At 35.6% G+C, this 26,890-nt stretch overlaps 1 protein-coding gene across 1 annotated transcript in view; it reads right to left on the bottom strand.

Moving 5' to 3' along the window:
- Positions 1-7,303: 7,303 nt before the first annotated feature.
- The window catches only part of LOC149530835 (uncharacterized), a 129,561-nt gene continuing 109,974 nt past the window's right edge, over positions 7,304-26,890 (bottom strand). Inside the window, exons 3-4 of the mRNA XM_089809285.1 lie at positions 8,236-8,751; positions 7,304-8,055 (exon numbers count right to left, since the gene is read on the bottom strand). Of these exons, the coding sequence (XP_089665411.1) occupies positions 7,972-8,055; positions 8,236-8,751 (600 nt within the window). The 3' untranslated portion in view covers positions 7,304-7,971. The remainder of the gene's footprint in view (positions 8,056-8,235; positions 8,752-26,890) is intronic.

Below are 26,890 nucleotides of genomic sequence, written 5' to 3'. Positions count from 1 at the left end.
TCCCTTCCAAGAGATGATCAAACTCTTTCCTTCCTTTGTCTTTTCAATCTAGACACAATTCCACCATGTGAGGGTTTCTCCTTTCAACCTTGACTTTGCAACTTTTACCTTTTGGCTATTAGTAAATCTTTCACATTCAAAGTAACTTTCTAAGGACTCTACCCATTCCATTACAGTATCAACATCCATCTTTTCACTAAAATTGGATAAATATGGTCTTCCTTCCATGACCCTTACTGGCATGGTTTTTAGGAAATTGAGTAGTGGTCTTGATTTTACAAGAACATCCTCCTCTTCTTCCTGCTCAAGGGATTCTTCCTCAACATATCTTTCTCCTTTAACAAAGCTCCTTCCTACTACATCTATCCAGACCTTTAACTTCTTTAGTTCCCCTCTTAGCCACTTATTCTCTACTTCCTACTCTTGCATTTTCTTAGCAAGTTTTGTATTGGTCACCATTATTGACACTGCCCCTTATGACTTCTTAGTTGACATAAAATATTCATTCATTTCTTTATCATAGATCAATATTGTGCTATGATACCACTTAACACAGATATTATTGCAAAAACAATAGCAAGCCTCTATTACCCCCTTATGACCACCTTCAAACATTCACAAGTTCTCACACTCTTCTAAGGGATCCCAACAACATGTTCATGAGTTAAAACAAATTAGAAGATCATCTCTAACCATTCTACACAAAGATCCAACTAGGTCTAGTTTTCGAATTAGGGCCAAGTTCCCTATTTTGAGGCAATACATGGAAATGGGCTCAAAACTCCATAGATATGAAAAGTAATGATTTAGACATGTTTAGAATTGATGCAAATACATCACCATCTTGAAGAAACTCTCTAGGACATAAACCACCCACTAGAGATAATACATCCCCCAATTCATAATTTCCAATAGTTTCTCACCCTCAAGGAATTCATCCAATATTATTTTCCCTATAAAGTTTTCCAACATATTGAATGATTGCACTAGGTCCATTGTGTTAGAAAGAAATATGGAAATTAACTGAGAAGGAAAAATAAACCTTTTTTTGTAAGAATACAGGATCTCATCAATTAAAATTCTTTTTATGCTTCATTTGCAATAATGCAACATGTTTTGAATGCTTGACCAAGGTAGCAATATGAATATGGTCCTCAAATGGTTGCTTCCCATAAGCCACCTTCAAGTATACTTTGTAATTCTCAAGATTGCACTCCATTGATAAGAACATAAAATGTTGCAAGGAAGCTGCTTGTTATAAACTAGGTTTAGCAGAGATCCCGTTCACCCTTAAATTAACAAAAGCCACTACAAATGATGATTATCAAATAGTCTGGAAACACATTTCTTTTTGAACCAACTTAACTCCAAGTAATCATTTAAAGATGATCTTTGTCATCGTTTTGATGCTTAATATGTGATTCCCTTCTCTACCAAGACACTCATGATATGAAGTGTCCTTAGACTGCCATGAATAATTAATATCCCAAAGTGTTGAAAAATGTTTGTATTGAAGGATGATGTAAACATAATTAGATCTTTTAGATACTCATAGAGATAATTATTTCTGAATGATAAGGACAATAAGCATCGATATAATATAATGAAGTTTTCCCTTATTAACCTTTGATATAAAAAGGCATATTCATGTGAAAACATTGTGCAATTCCAATAAAGGACATTGAAGCTTTCTCCCTATAAACTTTTAATTCTCAACAACTTTGGCCAATGAAGGAAATTCTGCTAACTTGCAATTGTCCCATTGAGGGTCAACACTAATTTTACGACATCCCATGTTAGCAAGAAGTTTTGTAGATAGTCTCACAAAGGTTGTTGGTTCTAATCAGGAACAGAAAGGGGATGGTGTTGTGTTGTAAGATGCTTCCAACCAGGAGGTGACTACGGTGCCTATTGGTTCCAGTCAGAAGGTGGATTTGGTGCCTATTGGTTTTGCTTAATGAAGAATCTCTAGTTCAGCACTAGAAGGCTCTAGTTGGCAGAGTGTTGATGGCATTTGTCTTATTGGTGGTTCCACATGGTCTGTTGGTGGTGATGTTGTTGCTGATTTGTGGTAGATGTAGATCATTTTGTATTTGATATGGTCAATCCAATGAGGGTAACTAGTGTTGGTCCTCCCTAGGTGTCTATTTATTTATCCTCCATTTTAGATTCTTAGGTGTGGCAGTCTAAGGGTGTGGTCCCATGAGGGGGGCTGCAGGATCTGTTTTTGTGGATTGGGTGGTCCTATGAAATTAAAAGAAAGTTTGCTACAGGATTAATTGGAATCTTCTCCTCAAAAGTAGCGGCCTCTACTTTTTAGGGTGCAGATTTAAGTCGGTGGAAAAGATGGGGGGCTAGATATTGCCCCACCAGCTTAGGTTTGTCTTGTGCCACTTGTCAATCATATACCAATTTCTAATTTTTTATCAATAATTTTTTTAAACATATTTATTTATTAAGTGAATTGAATATGTTAAAACAAAAAATATCATGAGACCACCCGCTTCCATAAATTACGAGGCTTAAACTTTTTAAGAATAACTCCAGTACAAAATTCATGGGACCTCCTACTTTAAAATAATCCTAAAAAAGGCAAGAGCCTACAACACAACAGTAAATTGTCAGTCTCGTATCAAAGAGGTCTTGGGTTCGAATCTACCCGTGCTTAATAAAATAATAATGACTAATAATACATAATAATTAATCTTGGCTTTGGCCTCTTACTAATAAAAATATAAAAAAAATCCTACAAAAATCTCTAGAGTACCCACTGAAATATTTTAGGAAGTCCCCTCCATGGGACCACACCCTAAGGCTCCATGGTGGAGGATGGTTGGATACCGGTTACTGGAAAACATTCTAAAATGGTCCCTCCATTTGACATGACCCTTTGTTCTCAAAAAAAAGGGAGGTAAAAAAAAATCTAAGCTCTCCCTTTTGGGCAGTAGTTTGTTGGTTCCTATCTTTCAAAAACCAAGTTAGACAATGTAGATGTAATGTCTATCTTTATACCTTGTCCTTTCTGTTTGGCTTAGGGTAATGTTACTATTTTCTTTTGTATTAGTTTTCTCGAGGCTGCTAGACATTTTTTGTTAATCCATGGCAACTTCTAGCTTATTTTGGGACCTTTGTTTGGGGTTCTAGGTCCCCTCATAAACTATTCTTGGGTCCTGATTGGGTTGTTTGGGTAATCTTTGAATAGCTTTTGCTAAAAAAGGTAAGGGTTTCAAGTCCCCTTAAAACCTATTTTTACCTTAATCCAAAAAAGGTCTGCAAATTTGTTTTCCTCTCTGAGTGTACATGTTATGGTATATGATAAAAATGAATCCCATAAGGCCCATGCATGGTGAAGAATATAGGTTTGCCAATTAAAAATTTGTCTACTCATACATGCATTTTTTTATAACCATTGAATCTCCTTTAATATAAACATTATTTGCATTTGATAAGTAGGAGATATTTTCCACATGTCAATTTGTAATATTGCTTCCAATATTCAATTGTGTAGTTTTTGAGTCAAAACTCAATGATCCATATTTCCTAAGTAGGGGTTCATAATAATGAAAATAACACTTAGTCCTCACTAGATCTAGGCAATGCTTACAAAGGTGAAACACTGAGACTTCTTGGGACGTTACCCATCCTAACATTACTCCAGCATGAGCATGCTTAACTACAAAGTTTCCTCCATGATTAAAGCCACTTTTCTTGTAACCTCATTTGCAAAACCTTCACCAAGTGTTGTGCCTTATGAACCATTCATTCAAAAGCCCCATAAGCTCATCAATTGATAAGGAGATATTTTCCATAGTAAGTCAAAGTGTTATATTGCTATTATAATTCAACTATGTAGGTTTTGAGTCGAACTCATTGACCCATGTTTCATGAGTAGTGGTTCGCATGAACCCAACTCTCATAAGAATGAATGGAACACTTAACACTCATTAGATCTAAATGATGCTCATAGAGGTGACGCATTGAGACTTTTTAGGAGGTCACCCATCCTAGTACTACTCCAAATTGGGTGCACATAACCACAAAATTTCCTCCAAGGTTAAGCCCACTCTGTTTGCAACCTCATTTGCAATACCTTAACCAAGTGTTGCGCCTTATCAACAATTCATTAGAAAGCCCCTTAAGCTCATCAATTAAGTAGGAGATATTTTCCCTAACAAGCCAAATTGTGATATTGCTATTAGGATTCAACTGTGTAGTTTTTGAGTCAAGCTCATTAACCCATGTTTCATGAGTAGTGGTTCACATGAACCCATCTCTCATAAGAATGACTGGAACACTTGGCACTCATTGGATCTAGGTGATGCTCATAAAGGTGAAGCACTAAGATTTCTTCGAAGGTCACCCATCCTAGTACTACTCAATCTCGAGTGCGCTTAACTATAGAGTTTCCTCCATGGTTAAGCCTACTCTGCTTACAACATAGGTCAAATCATCAAGACTTCCTAGGAAGTCACCCATCTCAATCTTACGCTAGCTTGAGCACACTTCTACAAAGTTTCCTCCATAGTTAAACCCACTCTACTTTGACCCATGTTAAAAAGTACAGTGGGTTTAACCATGGAGTAAACTATGTAGTTAAAAGTGCTCAAGCTAGAGTAGTACTGGGATGGGTGACCTCTTGGAAAGTCTCGATGCTTCACCTCTATGAGCATCACCTAGATCCAATGAGTGCTAAGTGTTCCATTCACCACTACTCATTAAACATGGGTCAATGACTTTGACTCGAAACCTACACAGTTGAATCCTAATAGCAATATCACAATTATTTGCATTTACCTTAAACCTATTTGTTCTTGAAATTGTTGAATAACTATTTATCATTGTTATTCCAAAATTCATTATTTATTCAATAAATTTTAGAACTTATTTTCTATTAAACTATTGTTCAAAATGTTGTCTTATATGATAATGTATTTTCTTAAGTTAAATATCACTTAACAATGTGTATTACACAATAGACTCTAGGTTAGTCTTTCGAGATGAATGCTACTATACTTGTAACATATATTATGTGTTTAAGTGCTTTCAATTATTGTGCACTTGCTTTTGACTTTAAGGGTTTAAAAATACATTCATAAAAAATATTTTCAATCCAAAAACACGAAAACAAATTACACACCCTTTTAAACAAATTAAGAAACATAGTTTTTACTCTACTCATCATAATTGTGAACCACTCCAAAACATGGCAAAAGTGGTTAATGCCAAGTGTGTCGTGTGCCACATTAAGCTACAAGAAAAATTTCGCCATTTAGAATTAAACATCAAATATTGAAAGGAATTATTTACATTCAAGAAAGTTTTTGAGAGTATGTTTATATTTACAAATGCATACCCTACTAATGTGAAGGTAGGCTGGCCGTTGTACTATATAAATATATGAAGTGTCATGCTGAAAGATATGAATTAAACCGCTAATACACAATGGATAATATATCATTTTGGGATGGTGAGGGAAACAGACCAGATTCAAGGCCTAACCAAATATACACGTTATTGACAAAGAATTTCATTGCTACCTAACTAAGAAACAAACAAAAAACTGGCACTATTTTATACATTTTGGGTGTCATTCAAATAACATCAAAACATGTATGCTTCCTTGATTATGTGCCCTCTTGGTTCATTTACTGGGAGCTAGATTCTCCATTAAATCTCCATGACAAACTCCACTTCTCAACTTGAATAATTAGCATATCATGTAAATATTTGGCTTCACTAGTGACTACCATATGTTGTCCTTTAAAAAAAAAAAATCATATTTATGATTACTTTTGACCATAAGGCTTTCTTATAATTATCTCACAAATCATGCAGATACAAGGCAAATGTATTGAACCCTTAGCCTGATCGTCAAAACATTAAATATTTCACGCGAAACTTGTCTAAAATTGCCAATGATGTTCTTACTCTTAATGGATTTGTATCGCTTCTGAGACGCAAATATAGACCTCTAACATCAACACTTAATGGTACTTTCTACCAATACTGAAGAAATTTGAGACTAAAAGTGAAAATGTTATTTAAGTGCACAGACAATAATATGCTCATTATACATTCTATCTTCATCATTATGTAATTATTGGGAATGTATGCCACTGCTGATTTAAAAGACAGCTTGCATGCTAACTTAAATTTGAAGATAGTTCGTGCACTAACTAAATTTTAAAAGAAGCTTCAACGATCCCAAGTATAAGAACTGATCATCAGTTCAGAATGGAATAGAAAAATCTCTTTATACTTTGCTTTCGAACTTTGGTATAAAAATTATGTTTCCCTTGGAGAGACCAGGCGGACTGTGTTGCAAATAATTTCATGTCATGGAGAGAAGCAAAGCTTCACAGATGACAGTATTTGATATAACACATCATAAAAAATGCAAGGCAGTATGCATGTGTCTTTATTCAATAAAAGGTGTCGTCAAAAATGGCTTTATAATGTGTAGCCAGTCAATGAGTATTGAGGCATGTTGGAAGATCTTCAAGGCCATCAAAGAAAATTCCAACGACAGTTGAACTATAGCATTAACGCCATAACTCAAAAAGGAAGAGCTGGAGCATTACATATAAACTAAAGATATGAGACTCCTCTCTTATTAGAGTATGAACTCAGTTTAGAAATGTGTTGAAACAGAAAGAATACTGTTGCCAATCATTGGAAAATTCAAATAACAACAGCAGTAGCATGCTAAATGATTTAGAGGTCCCCATCCTGTATTTGTTTATGAGATGAATGAACAAATGGATGGGAGTACATCTCTCTATCAAGCACAAAAATATTGAAGTTACTGTGGAATGAAAATTAATCTTGTAAAATAATGTCAGTATGTTATTTTTAATGTAGTAGTCTAGAACTGTTATAGATTGTAAGGAACATCTAGTTGAAGTCGACCAGCACATTCAATTGCATTTAAGTTCCCCAATATTGGAAATGGATTTATATTCCTTCTTTCAAATACAAGGCCGACTGTAGACCTGCTCAATCATAGTATCATACAACCTCTAAATTGAACCACTGGCCATATTGCAAAAATTCTTAATCACCTCAGTCACTAATCCAAAAGAGAGGAAGGAGTAGGTTCAGAGTAAAACTTCATGAATATGTATGATTTTTTATTAGGAAAACTAGAAGCCGTTCTCATACCCTATAATGGAACACTTGAACCCAAAAGTAATTCAGGAATTGACTAAACATTTATCCAATACATAAAAAACAAACCATGAATCAACCAAGTTAGACCTCATTTACAGAACATAACTACTACAAGAAATATACAACCAGTAGCTACCAGCAACCAAGTTCTATTAATGGCCATTCCCAACAATGTCTTAGGGAGAAACAGAGCTCTAACCATATATTTGTAAATATGTCTGCCATGAATCACAAAATTTCAAAAACAGAATTGACTGCACTCTGCTTTATTTGAGATGTGAAAGAAGACCACCCAATAGCTACAAGCCATAGTTTGGCATTGGCAATAAAATTTGAAGGCAAACCAGCCAACAGTTTGAGGTTTTATTTGTATACTGAAGGAATGCCAGTCAATAACTGGGGGATGGCTATTTTGCAATATACTTTGAAGGCAAGCCTGCCATTTACAGTGGCATACCTCTACTTCGCTACAAATGAATTGACATGACAAGAAATGTTTGTTGAGCCAACCATCCCAAAGATCTCAATGAAAATCGTTTAATATTGTTGAAAAAATTGAACATTGCCAAAAAAATGTTCAAATATTCTTTTGAAGAATGAAGCATATATAAACTTTGGAGTGTTGAGTTAGTGTTGAACTGAGGTAGTAGACATCAGAAGGCAACAAAACAAATTCACCAAAGTTTGTACCTGAAAGCATCACTGTATGGACTATCCATCTTGATCATCTGATCCAAACATGGCAATGAGAAGGGCAAGATTGCTTTGTCGAATGTATCCAGTCTAAAAGGATGTTTTTCTTCAAGTTGGAGAGGAAAAGCTTAACTGTATGCCCTGTTTTGCTCGATCATGATCAAACTGCCGTAGAATCTGACAGTAATTAATCTGCAAGTTCAGAGCAGCAAATGTACTGAGCTTGAATATTAAATTATTAATTAATTCCATCATTAGGAAACCTCATATTCTTCCAACAGCAGGTAATTATATTAAAACTGGACATATTCATTGTTTTAATCAAGGGCTATATAATTAATAAAAATTTCACAATCACAATGAGGAGCTTACCTCAATGCGAAACAATTTAGTTGGAAGAATGATACCAGCTCCAGCAGAATAGCGGAAAGACCTTCCAAACTCTCTAAGTGACAATGACTGGTGCAAGTCACCTGTTAATTTTGTAAGATTCCCAGCACAAGCAAAGCAGTGCCCATGAATGCCTGCATCCCTAAATAGTTTCAGAGGGAGATCAAATGAGAGGTCTGCAAAACCAGTGACAGCAAAATCCCCTCCCAGTGAGTCCCTTCCAGAAGATTCTGACGTATCTTCTGTTGTAGGTGCATTAGAATTGAGTCTCCTCTCGTCAGTTGGACCAACCCCTCTAGATCTAAATCCCAAAAGGCTTGTGGGACCCCTTAAACTGCACACTGGAGAAGAATGACCTCCCATGAAAAACCTATCAGAGACAGGTGTTGGTAGGTTCTTAAATCCTTTCCCCCATGGTAATATAATCCCCGCAGAAAGCCCAACATTGAGAGCTGCATTGTAAAATCCCAAAGGAATGGCATAACGAAAATCAAGCTCCTGTTCAGTTGCAGACAATCAGAAACCAAAAGAATAAATTAGATACAAAATATACAGAAGTTAAAAGATTACACCATACAAAATTTGAAGAAATAATTACAACTATTGATATCATCAGGAGTTTTCTTCAAGCTGTCCCATTAGTTTCAAGTCAAACATTAAATATTCAACAGTCTTCTTCAAATTATGTCTCAAATGCAAGCACTGTCAAGAAAGAATTGAAGCGAGTGGGGTAGCCAGAATAAACTTCTTGACAGTGAAGTCTACAAATTCTTAGTTATCCTACTATTGTGTTGACAGGCATTTTTATGCCCTGTCATGAACAATTAATCACACTATTCCTAGAAAGCATTTTAAATTTAAAATAAACAATGATCAAAACATTTTAACATTTATACAGAATTATCAAGAAAATAACTTGTTTTCTTTAATTTAATAGTAAATTTCGAAGCATCTCTCTTAATTCTCATGTATATTATTTATCATTTTAAATTTCTTACAATTCATTCATTATTTTCCAAGGCACTTCATCTGTGCAGAGTCGAAAGATAGAAAAGGGTGGTATTATCAAAGACAAATTTGGCATGGTCCTTTGCGGCAAAAACTGAAGCAAATTAAAACATTTAAACACTTTAATGGGTTCCACTGATCAATATGGTCCAAAAAAATGTTAGAAGTGATCATCATACTCAGGAATAATTGATCACTCATTATTAAAGTCAAATTATTCAATATTGGAGAAGAAAATGTGTTATTGAAATTTTTAACTTTCAGGTCTTGTGCAATTCTATAGATGATTATACATTTACCCAAAAAAGTATCAAACCAGGGAAAGAATTGTTTAATAACTGAAATCACAAGATAGAGACTGCCCACAATAAGATAGCATTGTTGATGTTTGGTAGCTTCAGTCAGTTAAACCTATGAGGCTATAGTACAAATATACATATATAAGTGTGAGATATAATATAAATCTATATATCTATATGTGTGTGCGTGTATTAATTATATATATTTAATTTATGAGATATTATAATTTGTTATTTTATTAATTAAAATGGATAGACATGTCTCATGAGGAGACATGTCTCTCCATGTGTCATTTGCAATATATATAAGAGGAGATTGATGCATTTGACAAGCATATACCGAAATGGCAATGCAATTACATCTACAAGTGGTCCTAAGAAATCAACATGGTATCAGAGCCTACTCGTAGATGAATAGAATGAAAAGCACTTCACATGCTTATAGAGCTTAAGGGGTAGAGAAGAAGGATTTGTGATGAAAGAACTATTTTGAGCATGCTATATATGTGTTCCTAGATTTGACTATGGAGTCCGGTGAGGAAGGGCTAGTTCGTGATGTGGTTGAAGAATCGACTGCAACGTCGGACATGAGGCTAGAGCAATCCACAGACTCAAGTGATTATAAATCTCTCATTCGAGTGATAGTAGCACTTGCGATTGTGGGCACAAGCTTCACTGTGAAACTTGGTACAAAGTATTAACAACTTACCTTTTGGTGAAAGTTGGGCACTTCAAAATTATTTGGACCTGTGGTGTAGAGATGTGCATTGATGATAGGAGTTTGTTATGTTTGGGGAGCAATTTTAACATTTTGGTACTGGAAATAATGTTGATGCCCAATGGATGAGAGGTGGACACCACTAGGGATGCAAATATTCTTGCCTTGCTTTATGTTTTAGTCAATTTGGGTATGCATATTCACAATGTTTCAATTGCCAGACCCCGCCTAGTTGGCATACATAAATCCTTCAATCGAAGGAAGGGAAGACACGTCAAAATGACCATAGGAAAAACATAGTAAAACTTGTGCACCACGATTGATATCGAACATACTGCCATACTGAGAGGGTGTTAGATTGATTCACAAATGATATTTTAGGGTGAACAAAAATAAATACATGTAGCCTGTTTTTTTGGAGGCTTGTCCCAGAAGCATTAAGGTCTTCAATAATGGAAGCTCACGTGGAGCGTTCCCTAGAATCAATTTACAATATTCTAAATAGATAGAACAAGAGAGATAAATAGCGACTGAACAAGCTCATACAAGTTGCATCGCCAATGTAGAGGAAATAGAAAGGAAGTAGAATCGGAATCAGTCAAAGACACATTGGCAATTATAAGATGTGACCCAAACCTACGGATGTGATTGAAAGAATTGAAGACAATGAACATGTATTGTAGAAACAATATGGGAGGAGCCCACATCATCGATCTCAAATGTGGTGTGGGCACAAAGGGACCCTCCATCAACAAGATAGATTTTAAGGTGACAAACTCATGGGGATAATGAGGTAAAATCGAGGTATGATATATTAATTTGACATTTTGATATTAACTAAGCTATTCTATTTTTTAAAAGATGAGGAAGTATATTGTTATTTTTAAATATATAGTTAAGTTATCAATATTCTTTTATTGATAATGAACATTTCATAAATATTCATTCATATGTTTATTATGATATAGCTATTATAATTAGAAGTGTAGTTGATAACTGTTGGAGTTGAGGAAAGCCAACTCCGAAGACGCCCAAGATCACCTGCATGCAAGAACCTGTCAAAGAGAAGCCAAGGAGAGGAAGAGCATGGAGCAAGGGTAAAACCCTAAACGGACATGAGAGACAAATATGCAAACACAAGAAGAAATGTATTTACAATATACAATATGTGATATGCTATGAAAAGACAATGAGAGAGAGGTCGCTTATAAAGACCTCAAGGAAGCTTGTAGAACAAGCTAGAAGGTGGTAGAAGATAAGGATGATAACTCAGCACATATCCACAAAAGGTGGAACATGCTAGAAGGGAACAAACTCCCGTGTTGTCAACAACTAACCACTACATGCATTAAATACAAAATATTAAATAAATGCATTAACCTAAGTAAGCTTAAGTAAACAGAATAAATAATTAATAAATTAATTATTTACTCTAACACCCCCCCTTAAGTGCAACTTAGGGAAATACCTTAAGCTCACAAAACTAAGATGAAATGCAGAATGGGTCCCGACAACGAGGCCATGTTAGGTACCCAAGTACAATGCAAAAGAAATGCAACCTTTGTACACAAGGAAAGAGAGAAAACCACATGGGAAAAACCCTCCCCCAAAAAGAGGTAACCTAGTGAAGAACTGAAGAAGTCTCCAACTAGGGAAATGTTCCCTAAAACAGGAACAAGGAGTGATCATGAAAGAGCATCACTGAAGCATGAAGAAGCCGCAAATCTGCCAAACTGCTGATCTGAAGAACCTCCATGGAAGAAGAAGGCACAAACCAAGCGTGTCTATATGGTAGATGATCCATCTCACCGAAATGCATAGGTAGCCAGCCACTGCAATCGCCTTGTATATAGGATCAACCACTGAATACATAGTTCACACTATCGAACCATCGAACCACGGATGCATTAGAACAACAGCATAACCCCCCCTTAATGCAAACGCGATGTGATGACAGGTAACTGAGAAGGTGGGCCAAAATCTCCTGCAAACGAACCAAGAACGACGAGAAAGGGAAAGAGGTACAGACACCTACAAAGACACGGTCAAACGGACTCTGCATGGGGCTAATGTCGTGGAAGGGACACTCACTTGACAAAGGGAGAATGCCTAAAACAGCAAACAACTATCCCCCCATGGTGCTTTATGAAAATAGGGCATGTACAACTGACTCAAAACAACGTTCATGACTCTCGGAATGCAAAAGTGACACTTTATCTCAGTGCGATACAAAAAAGTGCTTCAAAATGATAGCTACAATGATCAAAATTGAAAACAAGCTGCAACAAAACAAAGTACAGCTAAAAACAAGAGAATCCATGCCAAGAAAACGATCCTCGAGCCTAAAACACTCAAAATATCCACCATATAGCAAAAATGCCAAAACTATGATAGAAAGAGCATGGGCCAAAAACGAAGAAAAAGGACTACATTTCTGAAAAGGTGATAAAACCAGCTTTCCAAAAATATAAAGTTTTCAAAAAACGGGCATGGGACGCAAAAGATATACTTGCTGGAGTAAAAAATACAACTTTGGACTTTAACTGAAAAAATGGGCAAAAAAAAAGTATCAAAACTTAAAAATACCTGCACCAATGTCTCCGTCTCGAAACCAGCTTTCCAGCGCTTCTTTCGGATCGGAAAAATACCTCCGTATGCAAAAGTTATGGCCAAAAAACCACAAGTAGGTCCAAAATGACCTTAGGAGAGGTGCAAGAAGCTTGATGCAGATGACGTCATGCTGACGTCAGCAGTCCGCTGCATTAATATTGACGGCTTGCGGCCCGTCACAGCAAAAAAGGAGGCCACGTGGCAAAATGCTGATGTGGCAGGGGCCACATGGCAAAGTGCCACGTGGCAGCCCTGCCACGTGTCACGCGGACGACAATGCTGAGTGGGCGTTGATGACTGTGTTGCGGTTGCCGAGTTGTTTGTTGACGGAGGTGCTGCTAACACAGACGGGCGGCACAAAGAGAAGCAAAGCCGACAGTGGTGGAGAAAGATGGTGGTGCCGCCGTTAGAATTTGGGCACGGGCGGAGATCAGAATAACGCCGCCGGTGGAGACGCTTAGGTGGAGCCGCCGATGACTAGGGAGCCGCGGGCGGCGCGCTCTGCACGAATTTTTTTAAAAATATTTTAAAAATATTTTCAAGCCTGAAATCATCCGTACATCCGTACGACAACCCTTGATGTAAAAAAAATTTGCCTCCCGAAGCTCTGTCTCCAAAATCAGCAAGCTTTATATAAATCCTGACTGCAAACGGCCTTTCGGATCCAATGGTGATGTCCGTTTGGTCCCAATGTGCTACGAAAAATTGTTGATCCCCTGATTTGAAGAAAAAATGCACAAACAAACTAGGGTTTGTGACTTCAAATCATGGCTTCAAAATTCTTCAACGAAGCAGCAACAGGAAGGCTCTGATACCATGTTGGAGTTGAGGAAAGCCAACTCCGAAGATGCCCAAGATCACTTGCATGCGAGAACCTGTCAAAGAGAAGCCAAGGAGAGGAAGAGCATAGAGCAAAGGTAAAACCATAAACGGACATGAGAGACAAATATGCAAACACAAGAAGAAATGTATTTACAATACACAATATGTGATATGTTATGAAAATACAATGAGAAAGAGGTCGCTTATAAAGACCTCAAGGAAGCTTGTAGAACAAGCTAGAAGGTGGTCGAAGATAAGGATGACAACTCAGCACATATCCACAAAAGGTGGAACATGCTAGAAGGAAACAAACTCCCGTGTTGTCAACAACTAACCACTACATGCATTAAATACAAAATATTAAATAAATGCATTAACCTAAGTAAGCTTAAGTAAATAAAATAAATAATTAATAAATTAATTATTTACTCTAACAATAACTATATATATATGTGTGTGTGTGTGTGTGTAAAACAACATGAATTTTTAATAATCAATATACTTTTATTGATAATGAACATTTCATAAATATTCATTCATATGTTTGATATGATATAGATATTCTAAGTTGCACGGGTACCTCCCCCCCCTCCGGACCACGTACTGGTTCGAACTGGTTCGTGGTTCTGGTCCGGTTCGAACTTGGTTCGACCTGGGTTCGTTTTTGGAGGCCTGGTTCGATCTGGTTCGAACCCAGGAGAACCACATATAAAAGAATGCAAAAATTAGCATGATCCAACCTGCTTGCTTATAAGTAAATTATTTACAAGTTGCACTTCTTTGGAACTATCTGCTACAATTCCAGATTTAAAGGTTAAAAACTTAAAATGCATCCCCTTCTTAAGAGAATATTTGTGAAAAATGCACTACGAGCTTTACACATCAGCCATGTCGTATATTTTACAAACTTCCAGTCTTGCAAGGAAAAAGAAAAGACTTGAGTAATTATGTAAAAGTTAGATCTCTAAAATGTTTTTTGCAGATTGATATTGTCACTTAAAAACCCAAGAAATATACATAGCAACAAGCCAGGAACTCCGAGAAAGGGCAGAGAAGTATAGAAATGTGAAGTTTTATTTACACTATTATGATAGAGCTGGTGCAAACGGGTAGATTCATAGTATCTCCTATTTTTCTAAAGGATCACCCTCTTGTATTACTTGTTCACAATTTTGTGTCAAGCTGGGGTGCAATGGCAAGTTAATTTCTAAAAGATTAGATTATATTTGCTATTTGCTAATATAGGCCATTACGATCATCAAGCTCCCACATACATACAAAGCTCGTGTGGAATCAGGTGAGCTACTAGGAAGCTTCCCATTTCAACAAAATAATATATATTTCTTTTCTAAGCAAAAAGTTATGTGTAATGTTACACAATTAACTGATACCTACAGGCAACTACAAACATATGTTTGGAAGTTAAAATAGCAATCTAATATTCTTACATCCTAAATTCTCAATGGGCTTCGTGACTAATAGATTCCTGCAGAATTAGGACAGCAAGAAACAAAGGGAGCATACAAGAGATGTCATTTTATGTTTATATACTTCATAAAAGTGAAGCACAAATAAATTTACAGATAAAAGGTTCAGTGGATGCTATTATCATATCAAAAATTAATGTATCTTGGTGATGAGGATTCTTTAAGAGCTGTTAGGACTTTCTGTTATAAACCTATATTTTGGTGGGTCAAATGTTTTATAGTAAAATGCACTTTTTGTTTCCCATATATATATATATATATATATATATATATATATAATAATTTTTACATGGTTTTGTACTAACGAACCCAAACGAACCCAAACCCCTTTCCAAAATTTTGTCGAACCAGCGAACCGGTTCTTGAACCCAAACTTGGAACCGAACCGCAAACCGGCAACTTAGTAGATATTATAATTAGAAGTGTAGTTGATAACTATATATATGTATATGTGTGTGTAGAACATGAATTTTTAAGAAATAAGTTATACAAATAATGTTTAATTAAGAAATGATTGATATTTTATGAGATCAATATAATATCTTAAAAGGTGAAAGAAATTCAGTATTATATGTATGATTATCACATCAGTGATATCAATGATGGAGGTGTGCATATAAGTATTTATTTCTTAAGTATTACAATTATTTGTTCATTATTCTCATTCTCTTATTTGTATTTCTATATGTACTATAAGAGTTGTGTGGCTTGATCTTTTCCTCCAAGAATTTTACTGTAGGAAGAGGAAATTTGAGATTCAAAGGGAGCCTGACATTTCATTAAAGGCAACCTTGAAAGGAGGGAGTCTGGCACATCAGAGCGGATAAAGGATATATGTTTCAATTGATCTTTGAAGATCTTGCTCATATCGGATTCAGAGGGAGTCTCACACTTCATTAAAGGCAACTTTGGTTGAGGAGCTCAGATGATTGATTTTCAGAGGGAGTTCAAAAGCACTTATGTGTGACTATATGAATTTAATGGGCCTACCCCTTGCGTACATCATGAGGAAGTGACGACTTCCAAATGATGTCACTTGTATTTGCAAAAGTTATTGAAAGGTGACGATCTAACAATAACTTAATCTATTATGATGGATATCTTATGATGTCTATGCAGATCATGATAGATCATACTTTGCATGGTAGATGTTTATATGGTATGCATTATGAGAATGGGAGTGCACATACCTTATGAACATTTAAGCACCTAGTGAATGTCAAATGAGTTGACATTTATAATCAAATGAGTTGATATTCAAAGTCAAATGAGTTGACATTCCAGAAACCATTTTTTACATTGAGGTAATATGTTCATATTCTTGTTTATCCTCCCTAGCTAAGAGGGAGTGTTGATGTTTGGTAGCTTTCGTCGGTTAAACCTATGAGGCTATGGTATAAATATACATACATATATATAAGTGTGAGCTATAATATATATATATATGTGTGTGTGTGTGTGTGTGTGTGTGTGTATTAATTATATATATTTAATATATGAGATGTTATATAATTTTCTATTTTATTAATTATTATGGATAGACATGTCTCTCCATGTGTCATTTGCAATATATATCTTTAAGAAGAGATTGATGCATTTGAAAAGCATATACCGAAATGGCAATGCAATTACATCTGCAAGTGGTCCTAAGAAATCAACAGGCGTAACAGTAAATTAATCTTGTAGAATACTTTAAGGTCAGTTTATGTAAAAACAAGCATTGCACCAGCAAAGTACCCTCTGTCAATTTTTTTTATAGCAGCAGCAATCATTTAGGTAGAGGCATGAGCCTCCTTAAAATGAGATATTAAATTGATCTATATTTACATCAATCACATCAGATCTACTCAACTTCACAGGCAACACTAAGTCCTCAAATAATATTTCAAATGAGAGACCATCAGATGAAATGCAGAAAGAATGCCAAATGAGCACGAACATGAGCGAAGCTAATTAAAAGACCACCATACATGATCTTCTGAAGTAGCCACAATGGTTTATACCATTAGATCAAATAGGTTCTTGTCAACAAAAAGATGAGCCAATCTATCTCCAAGGTATACAACCTTTACCTATAATAGAAATTCAACATGGCACTGTATTCATTGCATTTAATTTTTTAAACCTAGAGATAAGAGGCAACAAATCTTTGACATTTAACTCCACAAAAACCACAATCAAAATTTAACAAGCTTCTAGCAACATCTAAAGATGTGTAAAGAATAAGACCAAGATGTGTAAACTGTAATGATAATCTTGGAAGAAAAAACTAGACAACTAATATATAAAAGAGAAGGCGGAAAACAATGTTAATGTTCAACTCCATGACCAACAAATGTAGTTCAATGCAACTCGTAGATATATCTATTTTCTCCCCCTTGCTGTTTGTTCCCTGCCCTCCAAAACTAAGAGCTAGTGCTCAAAGGCTAAACTAATGAGCAAGCTGCTTAAGGCTGACAGTGTGTTGAAGGTAAACTCTTCATGGGAGATGGACTTCTCTAAGTTAGCTGGCTAGGAATGAAAAGAGGACGCTACTTTCCAATCCAAGTAGATTGTTGCCGCTTATGGGAAAACATTCAAGATGAACTACATTTTCAGGTATAAATCAATAATTGGTAAATATAAAACTATTCAAATGAAAATAATCCCTAACCACTCAAAGCTTCAATTAGAACTATGACACTAAAACAAAACCATTGGAGGAAAACCCAAGCTATAATGCAAACTGTCAACAGTTAGCCAAGTAGAGTGGGAGGGCGAATATGGGAAAGCATTGAAGAGGAACTACATGTTCAGGTACAGATCAATAAGTGGTAAATATAAAAGTATTCAAATGAAAACAATCCCTTAACCACTCAAAGCTTCACTTAGAACTATAACACTAAAACAATGAAAACAAAACCATAGGAGGCAAACCCAAGCTATAATGTAAACCATAGTTTAAATATTTGGTTTCAGCAATATCTTGGCCGACCCAAAAATTTTGAAAATCTTGAAATTGGCAAAAACTCAGCAATAAATCAGCACTTTTATCGAACATTTGAAAATATACAATTTCTTAAAATATTCTTAAAAATGCACACATACACACCAAATCAAATTTAATATTTTATCATTGTGAATGTATTAAAATTTTATATACCAGATTAGTAAATACACTTTAATGTAAGTAAGTGTATTAAAATCTATTAGAAATGATAATTCTATTAAAATTTATTAATCGCGAATCTATTTAATTTTAATATTTTATAAATCTGTTAAAAACTAAAAAATTTAAACACAGTAAAATGTTAAATGTTAAATGTTTATTAGTTCTTAAAAATGAAAATTATAATATATAACAGTATCAGTATTAAATTTTAATATATAGCAGTATTAAACTTTAATATATAACAGTATTTATAATTCTACTGTTTTTGTCACATATTTATAAATATTGTTATTTAAATTTATATTTTATATTTTATATTGCATCTGGTTAAAACTTAGAAATTTACATTTTTTTATATTTAGTATGTACTATTAATAATAATAAGTATATAATAATTATATTTTAACAAAGACAACATTTATTAATTATACCTATTATATACATATTTTACAGTTCAACAAAAATACAAAAACACATTAAGATTTACAAGCAGCTGCAAAGTCGATTCTCTGGAATACAAACAAATTTGGAAATGATGTTCAAAGTCAAATAAATTTGCAAACTGCCATTCAGAGTCAGACTGTGCATTCAGAACTTCAGATGCAGACAACAATCTGTCGTCAAGTGTCATTGTGATTATCAGAGTCCAGACTATTCGCCATCGACTATTCCAGGTGCAAAAAAGAGATACTAGACTATTCGTGTTATCAGCAAATAAAGTCAAATCGGTTCTGATAAAGTAAAGAAACCCTAAAGGTTCAAATTGATTCTAATAAAGTCAAGCCTGCATGACTTTTCAATGATATTAATGGCCGAAATTTGGATTGTACTGCATTTTTTAGAGGTATAAATCGCAGCAATATTATAGTTTATTTCGGTGCCGATATTTGTGGCGATAAAATTGTTGCCTTATATGTTCCATGAAATATCACGCTTTTGGCGATATTTCGCCCTCTTTTTGAACTATGATGTAAACTATCAACAATTATGCCAAGTAGAGTGAAAGGGCCAATATTGGAAATTGATGATGTACAGTGGAAACCAATGTTGTTATATGTCCACATTATTGCTCCACATAAAATACTAAAAACAGAATTACCAAAAATATCATAATCCAATGTTATGATAGGAATGACACAAGAAGTAATAATTCCCATAGAATATCCCAGGCTAAGTAGTAAAAACAAAATAACAGAGTCAGGATACTTCCAGTAGAACCTCTCCTAGATGACAAATCTTTAGAAGTGATGAGGAAACAGGTGTTCTTATGTCATGGAGTGAGCGCAACAGATAATAGAATGCTTGCGATGTCAGTTAGTAAGTCCACAATATTAGGCATGTGAAACAGAAAATTGATATATGCTAGTAGCAAGAGGTGGATTGAGATCTCAATTCACTAAGAGAACACCTTTTTTTGTATGGACCATTTGAGATCTCTTTCAAGTTTTGCTTCAACTTTACACATGTGATGCAGGTGCAATCTTTATTTTAAGCTTGTTTGTTAATCAAGAAACTTCTAGATAAATAATCTAAGGTGGTGAGGCTCTCATAAACCTTGGAATAGATTAGTTCCAATTATGTAATAAGAAGTTGAGACATTATAGGGATGTCATTAGATTAGTTTCAAGCTTAACTTAGCCTATTTGATAGTATAAAATAAGCCTCAGTGCAGCTTGCAAGCATGATAAGTAGTGTATGGTAAACCATAATGTAAATAAAGCTGTTGTTTTACATCCGATTGTTTTATTCGGGTTCTTTTTCTGTGAGTCTTTTGGTCTCTGCTATCATTTTTTGGAGTGTATTTTCTAGATTGCATTAGTTGGTATCAGAGCCTGTCAATAGCTTCTGATGAGATTAGACGATTGCGTATTAATCTACGCCAGGCTACAGCTGATCACACTAGTCAAAGTGTTTGTTACACTGTTACATGAGGTCACGTTGTGAATAAAGTATAACCATTGTTCAATAGAAGGAAATCTTCTTGGATTTATAATTTTGATTGTTGAAGATGCCAAGTTAAGGAGATCATAAGGTGCTGATTGTTAGCCGACTGGATGGCTCCGGCAGTGTTTTTGTAGCCGACGGTCCGGCGGTAAATAGTTTGTAGCGGATAGAATAATGGTGGCCGACGAACTCCTTCGGGAAAGTTCGGCGGTAGTATTTATATCCCGTCCGGGATCATTGTAAATGATCATTGATCTACTATTGCGAATAATAATATAAGTTTTGTTGTTCATGTTCTATTGTCTGTATGCGTTCATTTTCTTTACCTATACGGTAAACATTTGGCGCCGTTGCCGGGGAGTATGAGTTACGTCGCCAGCACCACACTTCTGGGACGCCCCCTTCTCTCTAGATTTTCTATAGTCTGTAAGTTGTCTCCTAATTTTGTGAGTCGTCAGGAGACGACTGTTTTTTTTGGGGGGGATGGTGTTAGCCAACTGGATGACTCCGGCAGTGTTTTTGTAGCCGACGGTCCGGCAGTAAATAGTTTGTAGCGGATAGAATAATGGTGGCCGACGGACTCCTTCGGGAAAGTTCGGCGGTAGTATTTATATCTCGTCCGGGATCATTGTAAATGATCATTGATCTACTATTGCGAATAATAATATAAGTTCTGTTGTTCATGTTCTATTGTCTGTATGCGTTCATTTTCTTTACCTATACGGTAAACACTGATTCAAAGTCAGATCGTTGTTGAAGTCACCGCTTGTTGTTTGGTATCAGAGCAAGTCTGATACAGCCGCTGGGTGAGGAATACATTCGCAGCCACGTGAATAGCATACAAAAGGAAGTCTTTGCAGTTTGGTAATTTTTGATGAGGACCCAACGCAGAGATCAGTGCAAGAAAAAAAGAGAAATGTTAAGTTATCTGGCGTCACTGTGAAGGTGCAGACATAAAAGATCAGTCCCGGTAAAATGCTCATAAGTTTCTTGTTTTCCAACGAAATTCAGAAATTCAAAATGTTTTGGAAAGCTGGGAGAGAGGAGCATCAAACCCAGAAATTATTTTGAATAATTCATTTCAGCGAATGAGCAGCTTTCATCACAAGGTGATGGATTTTACTGCAATATATAGGAGTAAGTTTTATGAATTTAAATTTAATACTGTTTGCATATTTGAAATCTCTTTTCTACGTGATCCATTTTATAAAAGAGGACATTTTGATCTTAGTAAGAATAAAAAAAATTGTATGAGAAAAAGATTATTCTTCAGCCCACTACCATTATTGTCTGAAAATAAAGAAGTCCCAGCAAGTGTGAAAGAAGACCTTTGCCTAGAGATGGCATTCAGAGTTCGTGGAAGAAGAGGAGGTCGAGGAGGAGCAGCTGCAAATGCAGAAATCCTAGAAGAGATGAGACGCATGCAAGCACGACTGCAAGCTATGGAACTTGCACAAAGAGGAGGTATTGATATGGAAGATATCAGTGACGAAGAAGAAGCTTAGGAGGCAGAGGTAGAACCTGAGGAAGAAGGATTTGAGACAAGATTCATTAAAGCAATTACCAGAGCGACTTCCAAACCCAAGTTGGAAGTGCCTATGTATGAAGGTAGCCTGGATGCTGAGAAATTGATCGATTGGATCAGTGCAATGGAGAAATACTTCGAGTATGAAAGTGTCGCTGATGACAAGAAAGTAAAATTTGCAGTAACAAGACTAGAAGGTCATGCATCCCTCTGGTGGGATGGAGTACAAGATGAAAGAAGACAAAAAGGGAAATTAAAGATCAAGAGTTGGGATTGGATGATAGCAAAGCTAAAAGGTAAATTCCTACCTAAAGATTACCAGGTTAATCTTTTTAAGAAATTACAAAATCTTAAGCAAAAGGAAGTGTCAGTTAAAGATTATACAGAGGAATTTTATAAGTTGACCATTCGAGCTGGTCATATTGAAGATGATACAAAAAAAGTGGCTCGATATCTCAATGGATTGAGATATAATATTCAAGATGAAATTAATCTTTTATGTCCAAGAACAGTGGAAGAAGCATACCAATATGCTCTCAAAGCAGAGGAGAAGCTGTCTAGAAAACAAGCGCAAAGCTCGAGAGGGAAAAGTAGGAACTATAGAGGAAGAGGATCATCAAGTGGTAGAAACCAATGGCAAGCTCATAGGGAAGAAGCTAGTAGTTCACATCACCACGAACAATCTTCCCCAAGTAATGATTCCTTTAGAATCAGAAGACCCTATTCAAGAGGTAGAGGTAGAGGATTTGTTGGCAAATGTTTTAAATGTAATAAGTATGGACATAGATCTTATGAGTGTCCAGAGAACTCTGTGACAAGCCAAAAAAGTGCACACATTGCTCAAGCTGAGGAGGAGATTGCAAAATCACTTGTTCATACAAATGTACCTGAGGTTGGAGAATCACTGCTCATGAAACGAGTCCTACTTAAGCCGACCAAAGAAATTCAAGAGCTAGTACAAAGGAAAGCATTATTCAAAACTACCTGCAAGGCCAAAGGTAAATGTTGTAAAGTTATAATTGATAGCGGAAGTACTGACAACCTTGTATCCATTGAAATGGTTGATAAGTTAGGCTTGAAAAGGACAACTCATCCAACCCCATATAAGGTGTCTTGGCTGCAAAAAGGACATCAGGCATTGGTAATGGAACAGTGTCAAATAGAATTTCAAATAGGGAGTTATAAAGATAAAGTAATATGTGATGTTATGCCTATGGATCTCTGTCATATTCTCTTAGGTAGACCTTGGCAATTCGACAGGAAGGCAATCCATGATGGAAGATGTAACACATATACTTTTGAAAAAGATGGACATAAACACACACTAATACCTCTTAAGGATGAAAATGTAGTTGAAGAGGTCAGTCCTAAGGTATTAATGGTAAGTGGGAAAGAATTTTTGCATCAAATCAAGGAGGAGGTAAATTTTGCTCTAATTGGGAAACCAAAGGTAATTCTTACAAGTACAAAATTGGTTGATTTACCTTTGGAAATTCAAAATATGTTAGATGAATTTATTGATATTGTTGTGGATGATTTGCCTAATGAGTTACCACCAATAAGAAGTATCAGCCATCATATTGATCTTATCCCTGGAGCTAACTTGCCAAACAAAGAAGCCTATAGAATGACTCCAAGAGAGAATGAAGAGATCAAAGCCCAAGTACGAGATTTGCTTGACAAAGGGTCGGTCAGAGAAAGTCTAAGTCCCTGTGCCGTTCCTACAGTATTGAGTCCAAAAAAAGATGGAGGATGGAGAATGTGCACAGATTCTAAAGCCATAAACAAAATCACCATCAAGTATAGATTTCCTTTGCCTCGTATGGATGATTTAATGGATTGCCTAAGTGGTGCTAAATATTTTTCTAAAATAGATTTAAAAAGTGGATATCATCAGATTAGAATAAGGGAAGGTGATGAATGGAAAACAGCATTTAAAACTAATGATGGGCTTTATGAATGGTTAGTAATGCCATTTGGTTTAACAAATGCTCCAAGCACTTTTATGAGATTAACGAATGAAGTGCTTAAGGAATTCATAGGAAAATTTGTAACAGTCTATCTTGATGATATTTTAATCTATAGTCAATCAAAGGAAGAGCACCTTCAACACTTAAGATTGGTTTTAAGTAAGTTGAAGCAAGAAAAACTTTTAATCAATCTTAAGAAGTGCATATTTTTGAAGGATGAGTTAATTTATTTGGGTTTTGTAATATCTAAAGATGGATTGAAAATGGATCCTAAAAAGGTTAAAGCCATAATAGATTGGCCTACTCCAAGAAATGTTTTTGAAGTCAGACGTTTTCATGGACTAGCTAGTTTTTACAGGAAGTTCATAAGAAACTTCAGTGGTATTTGTGCTCCAATTGTTGAAACAATCAAGGGAAATAAATAGTTTTTCCAATGGACTAAAGAAGCAGAAACAAGTTTTTAGTTACTCAAGAAAAAGATTACTGAACAACCTATTCTAGCCTTACCTGATTTTGATAAACTCTTCCAAGTTGAATGTGATGCTAGTGGAATGGCTGTAGGTGTTGTTTTAAGTCAAGAAGGTAAGCCAATTGCTTACTATAGTGAAAAACTAAATGATACAAGGAAGAAATATTCTTCATATGACAAAGAATTTTATGCTCTTGTTCAAGCTTTGAAAAAATGGAGGCATTATTTAATGCTCAAAGAATTTGTGTTATATACTGATAACCATGCTTTAAAGTTTATTAGTAACCAAACCAAAATAAATCAAAGGCATGTAAAATGGATTGAATTTCTTCAAAATTTCACCTTTGTTATCAAGCATAAAAGTGGTCAAACTAACAAAGTTGCAGATGCTTTGAGCAGAAAAAGTTTGATCATACAGAGCTCTGAAATAAGCATAATGGGTTTTAATGATCTAAAGGAGATGTACAAGGAAGACATAGACTTCAAAGAAGCATATGAAGCGTGTGTGAATCCTCTTAGTAAGGATAGAAGTCCTTGGATGGATTTCATGATACAAGAAGGTCTTCTGTTCAAAGGAAGTCAACTTTGCATCCCAAGAAGTTCCATGAGAGAGAACTTGGTGAAAGAAAAACATAGTGGTAGTTTAGCAGGACACTTCGGGCAAAACAAGACACTAGCTCAGTTGAGTGCACACTATTACTAGCTAGGTATGAACAAAGATGTTAAGAAGTTTGTAGAAAGATGTAAAGTGTGTCAACATGCCAAAGGAGGTAGTCAAAATGTAGGTTTATATCAGCCATTGCCAATTCCCTCTAGGCCATGGGATTCAGTAAGTATGGACTCTGTACTTGGTTTACCAAGAACTCAAAAAGGGCATGATTCAATCTTTGTAGTAGTTGATCGCTTTTCCAAAATGGCTCATTTTATTCCATGTAGAAAGACAAGTGATGCTACAAATATTGCCAATTTGTTCTTCAAGGAGATAGTTCAGTTACATGGACTGCCTAAAAGCATTGTCTCTAATCGGGACACTAAATTTGTAGGACACTTCTGGAGGACTCTATGGAAAAAGTTGGGTACAAATTTAAGCTTTAGCTCAGCTTATCATCCTCAAACAGATGGTCAAACAGAAGTAGTCAACAGAAGCCTTGGGAACATCTTGAGAAGTTTGATCAATATGCATCCCAAATAGTGGGACTTGGTACTTGCACAAGCAGAGTTTGCATACAATGACTCACCTAATAGAAGCACGGGTATGAGTCCATTTCAGATTTTGTATGGTATGCATCCTAGAGGAGTATATGAGTTAAGGAATTTGGGTAAATTGGAAACAAGAAGTGCCGATGGTGAAGACTTTGCAAGAGCAATGCAAGATTTACATGAACAGGTAAAAAGGAAACTTGAAGAAAGTACCATCAAGTACAAAATGAGAGCTGATCAGAAAAGAAAAGAAATCAACTTTAATATTGGTGACCTTGTTCTAGCTCATATTAGAAAAGAGAGATTTCCAAAGGGTGAGTATAATAAGCTGAAGGCTAAGAAAATTGGCCCTTGCAAGATCTTAAGGAAGTTTTCTAGAAATGCACATGAAATAGAACTTCCACCAGGAATTGCGATTTCTCCTATATTTAATGTTGCAGATTTATACCCTTTCAAATGTGAACAACAAACAATTAAAGCACCTGGAAAAGATAAAGAACAGATTGTTGAGTGGAAACAACAGTTACCCAAAGAAACACCCAAGCAACCCGAGGAAATTGTGGACAAGAAAGTGGTCAAGAAAACCAGAGGCAAAGAATATTTCCAATACCTAGTCAAATGGAAGGGCCATCCACTTGAGGATGCCACATGGATGACAGCTTCAGAACTATCCAAGCATGGTACAAATATTGAAGACCTCATGGACAGGAGTTCATGAACAAATCTTTTGTTTCTTGGGAGTCTGATGCAGGTGCAATCTTTATTTTAAGCTTGTTTGTTAATCAAGAAACTTCTAGATAAATAATCTGAGGTGGTGAGGCTCTCACAAACCTTGGAATAGATTAGTTCCAATTATGTAATAGGAAGTTGAGACATTATAGGGATGTCATTAGATTAGTTTCAAGCTTAACTTAGCCTATTTGATAGTATAAAATAAGCCTCAGTGCAGCTTGCAAGCATGATAAGTAGTGTATGGTAAACCATAATGTAAATAAAGCTGTTGTTTTACATCCGACTGTTTTATTCGGGTTCTTTTTCTGTGAGTCTTTTGGTCTCTGCTATCATTTTTTGGAGTGTATTTTCTAGATTGCATTAACATGTCTTCTACATTTTTCCAGTTCATGAGTTGGCTCATAGGTTAGACAAGACAATTTAACCGATGACAGACATGCTTCAACCACTGCATGAGTAAGGGCAGTTCATGCAGCTGAAGGTTTTAAATGCCGCACAATTAGGACCTCACAAATGGGGAACTGGTTAGTACCAGATCCTCCCTAGCCAAAATAAATAAAATCATCATCTCTTTTTGCGTCAAAAACTAAAATTCAGTTATAAGCATCCATGCCTTTAAATGAGAAACTTCACCCAACTGGGGGAGACTCAAGTTCATTGAGCAAGAGGGGAATTTCAGCTATAAACCCTCCAAAATAGGAT

This window comes from Cupressus sempervirens, chromosome 11 (assembly GCF_028749045.1).
Source record: "Cupressus sempervirens isolate cs-2001-9-10 chromosome 11, ASM2874904v1, whole genome shotgun sequence".
In the NCBI taxonomy this organism is placed as follows: Eukaryota; Viridiplantae; Streptophyta; class Pinopsida; order Cupressales; family Cupressaceae; genus Cupressus; species Cupressus sempervirens.
Note: the sequence above shows the minus strand (reverse complement) of the source record. Positions and strands in the feature narration are given on the sequence as shown.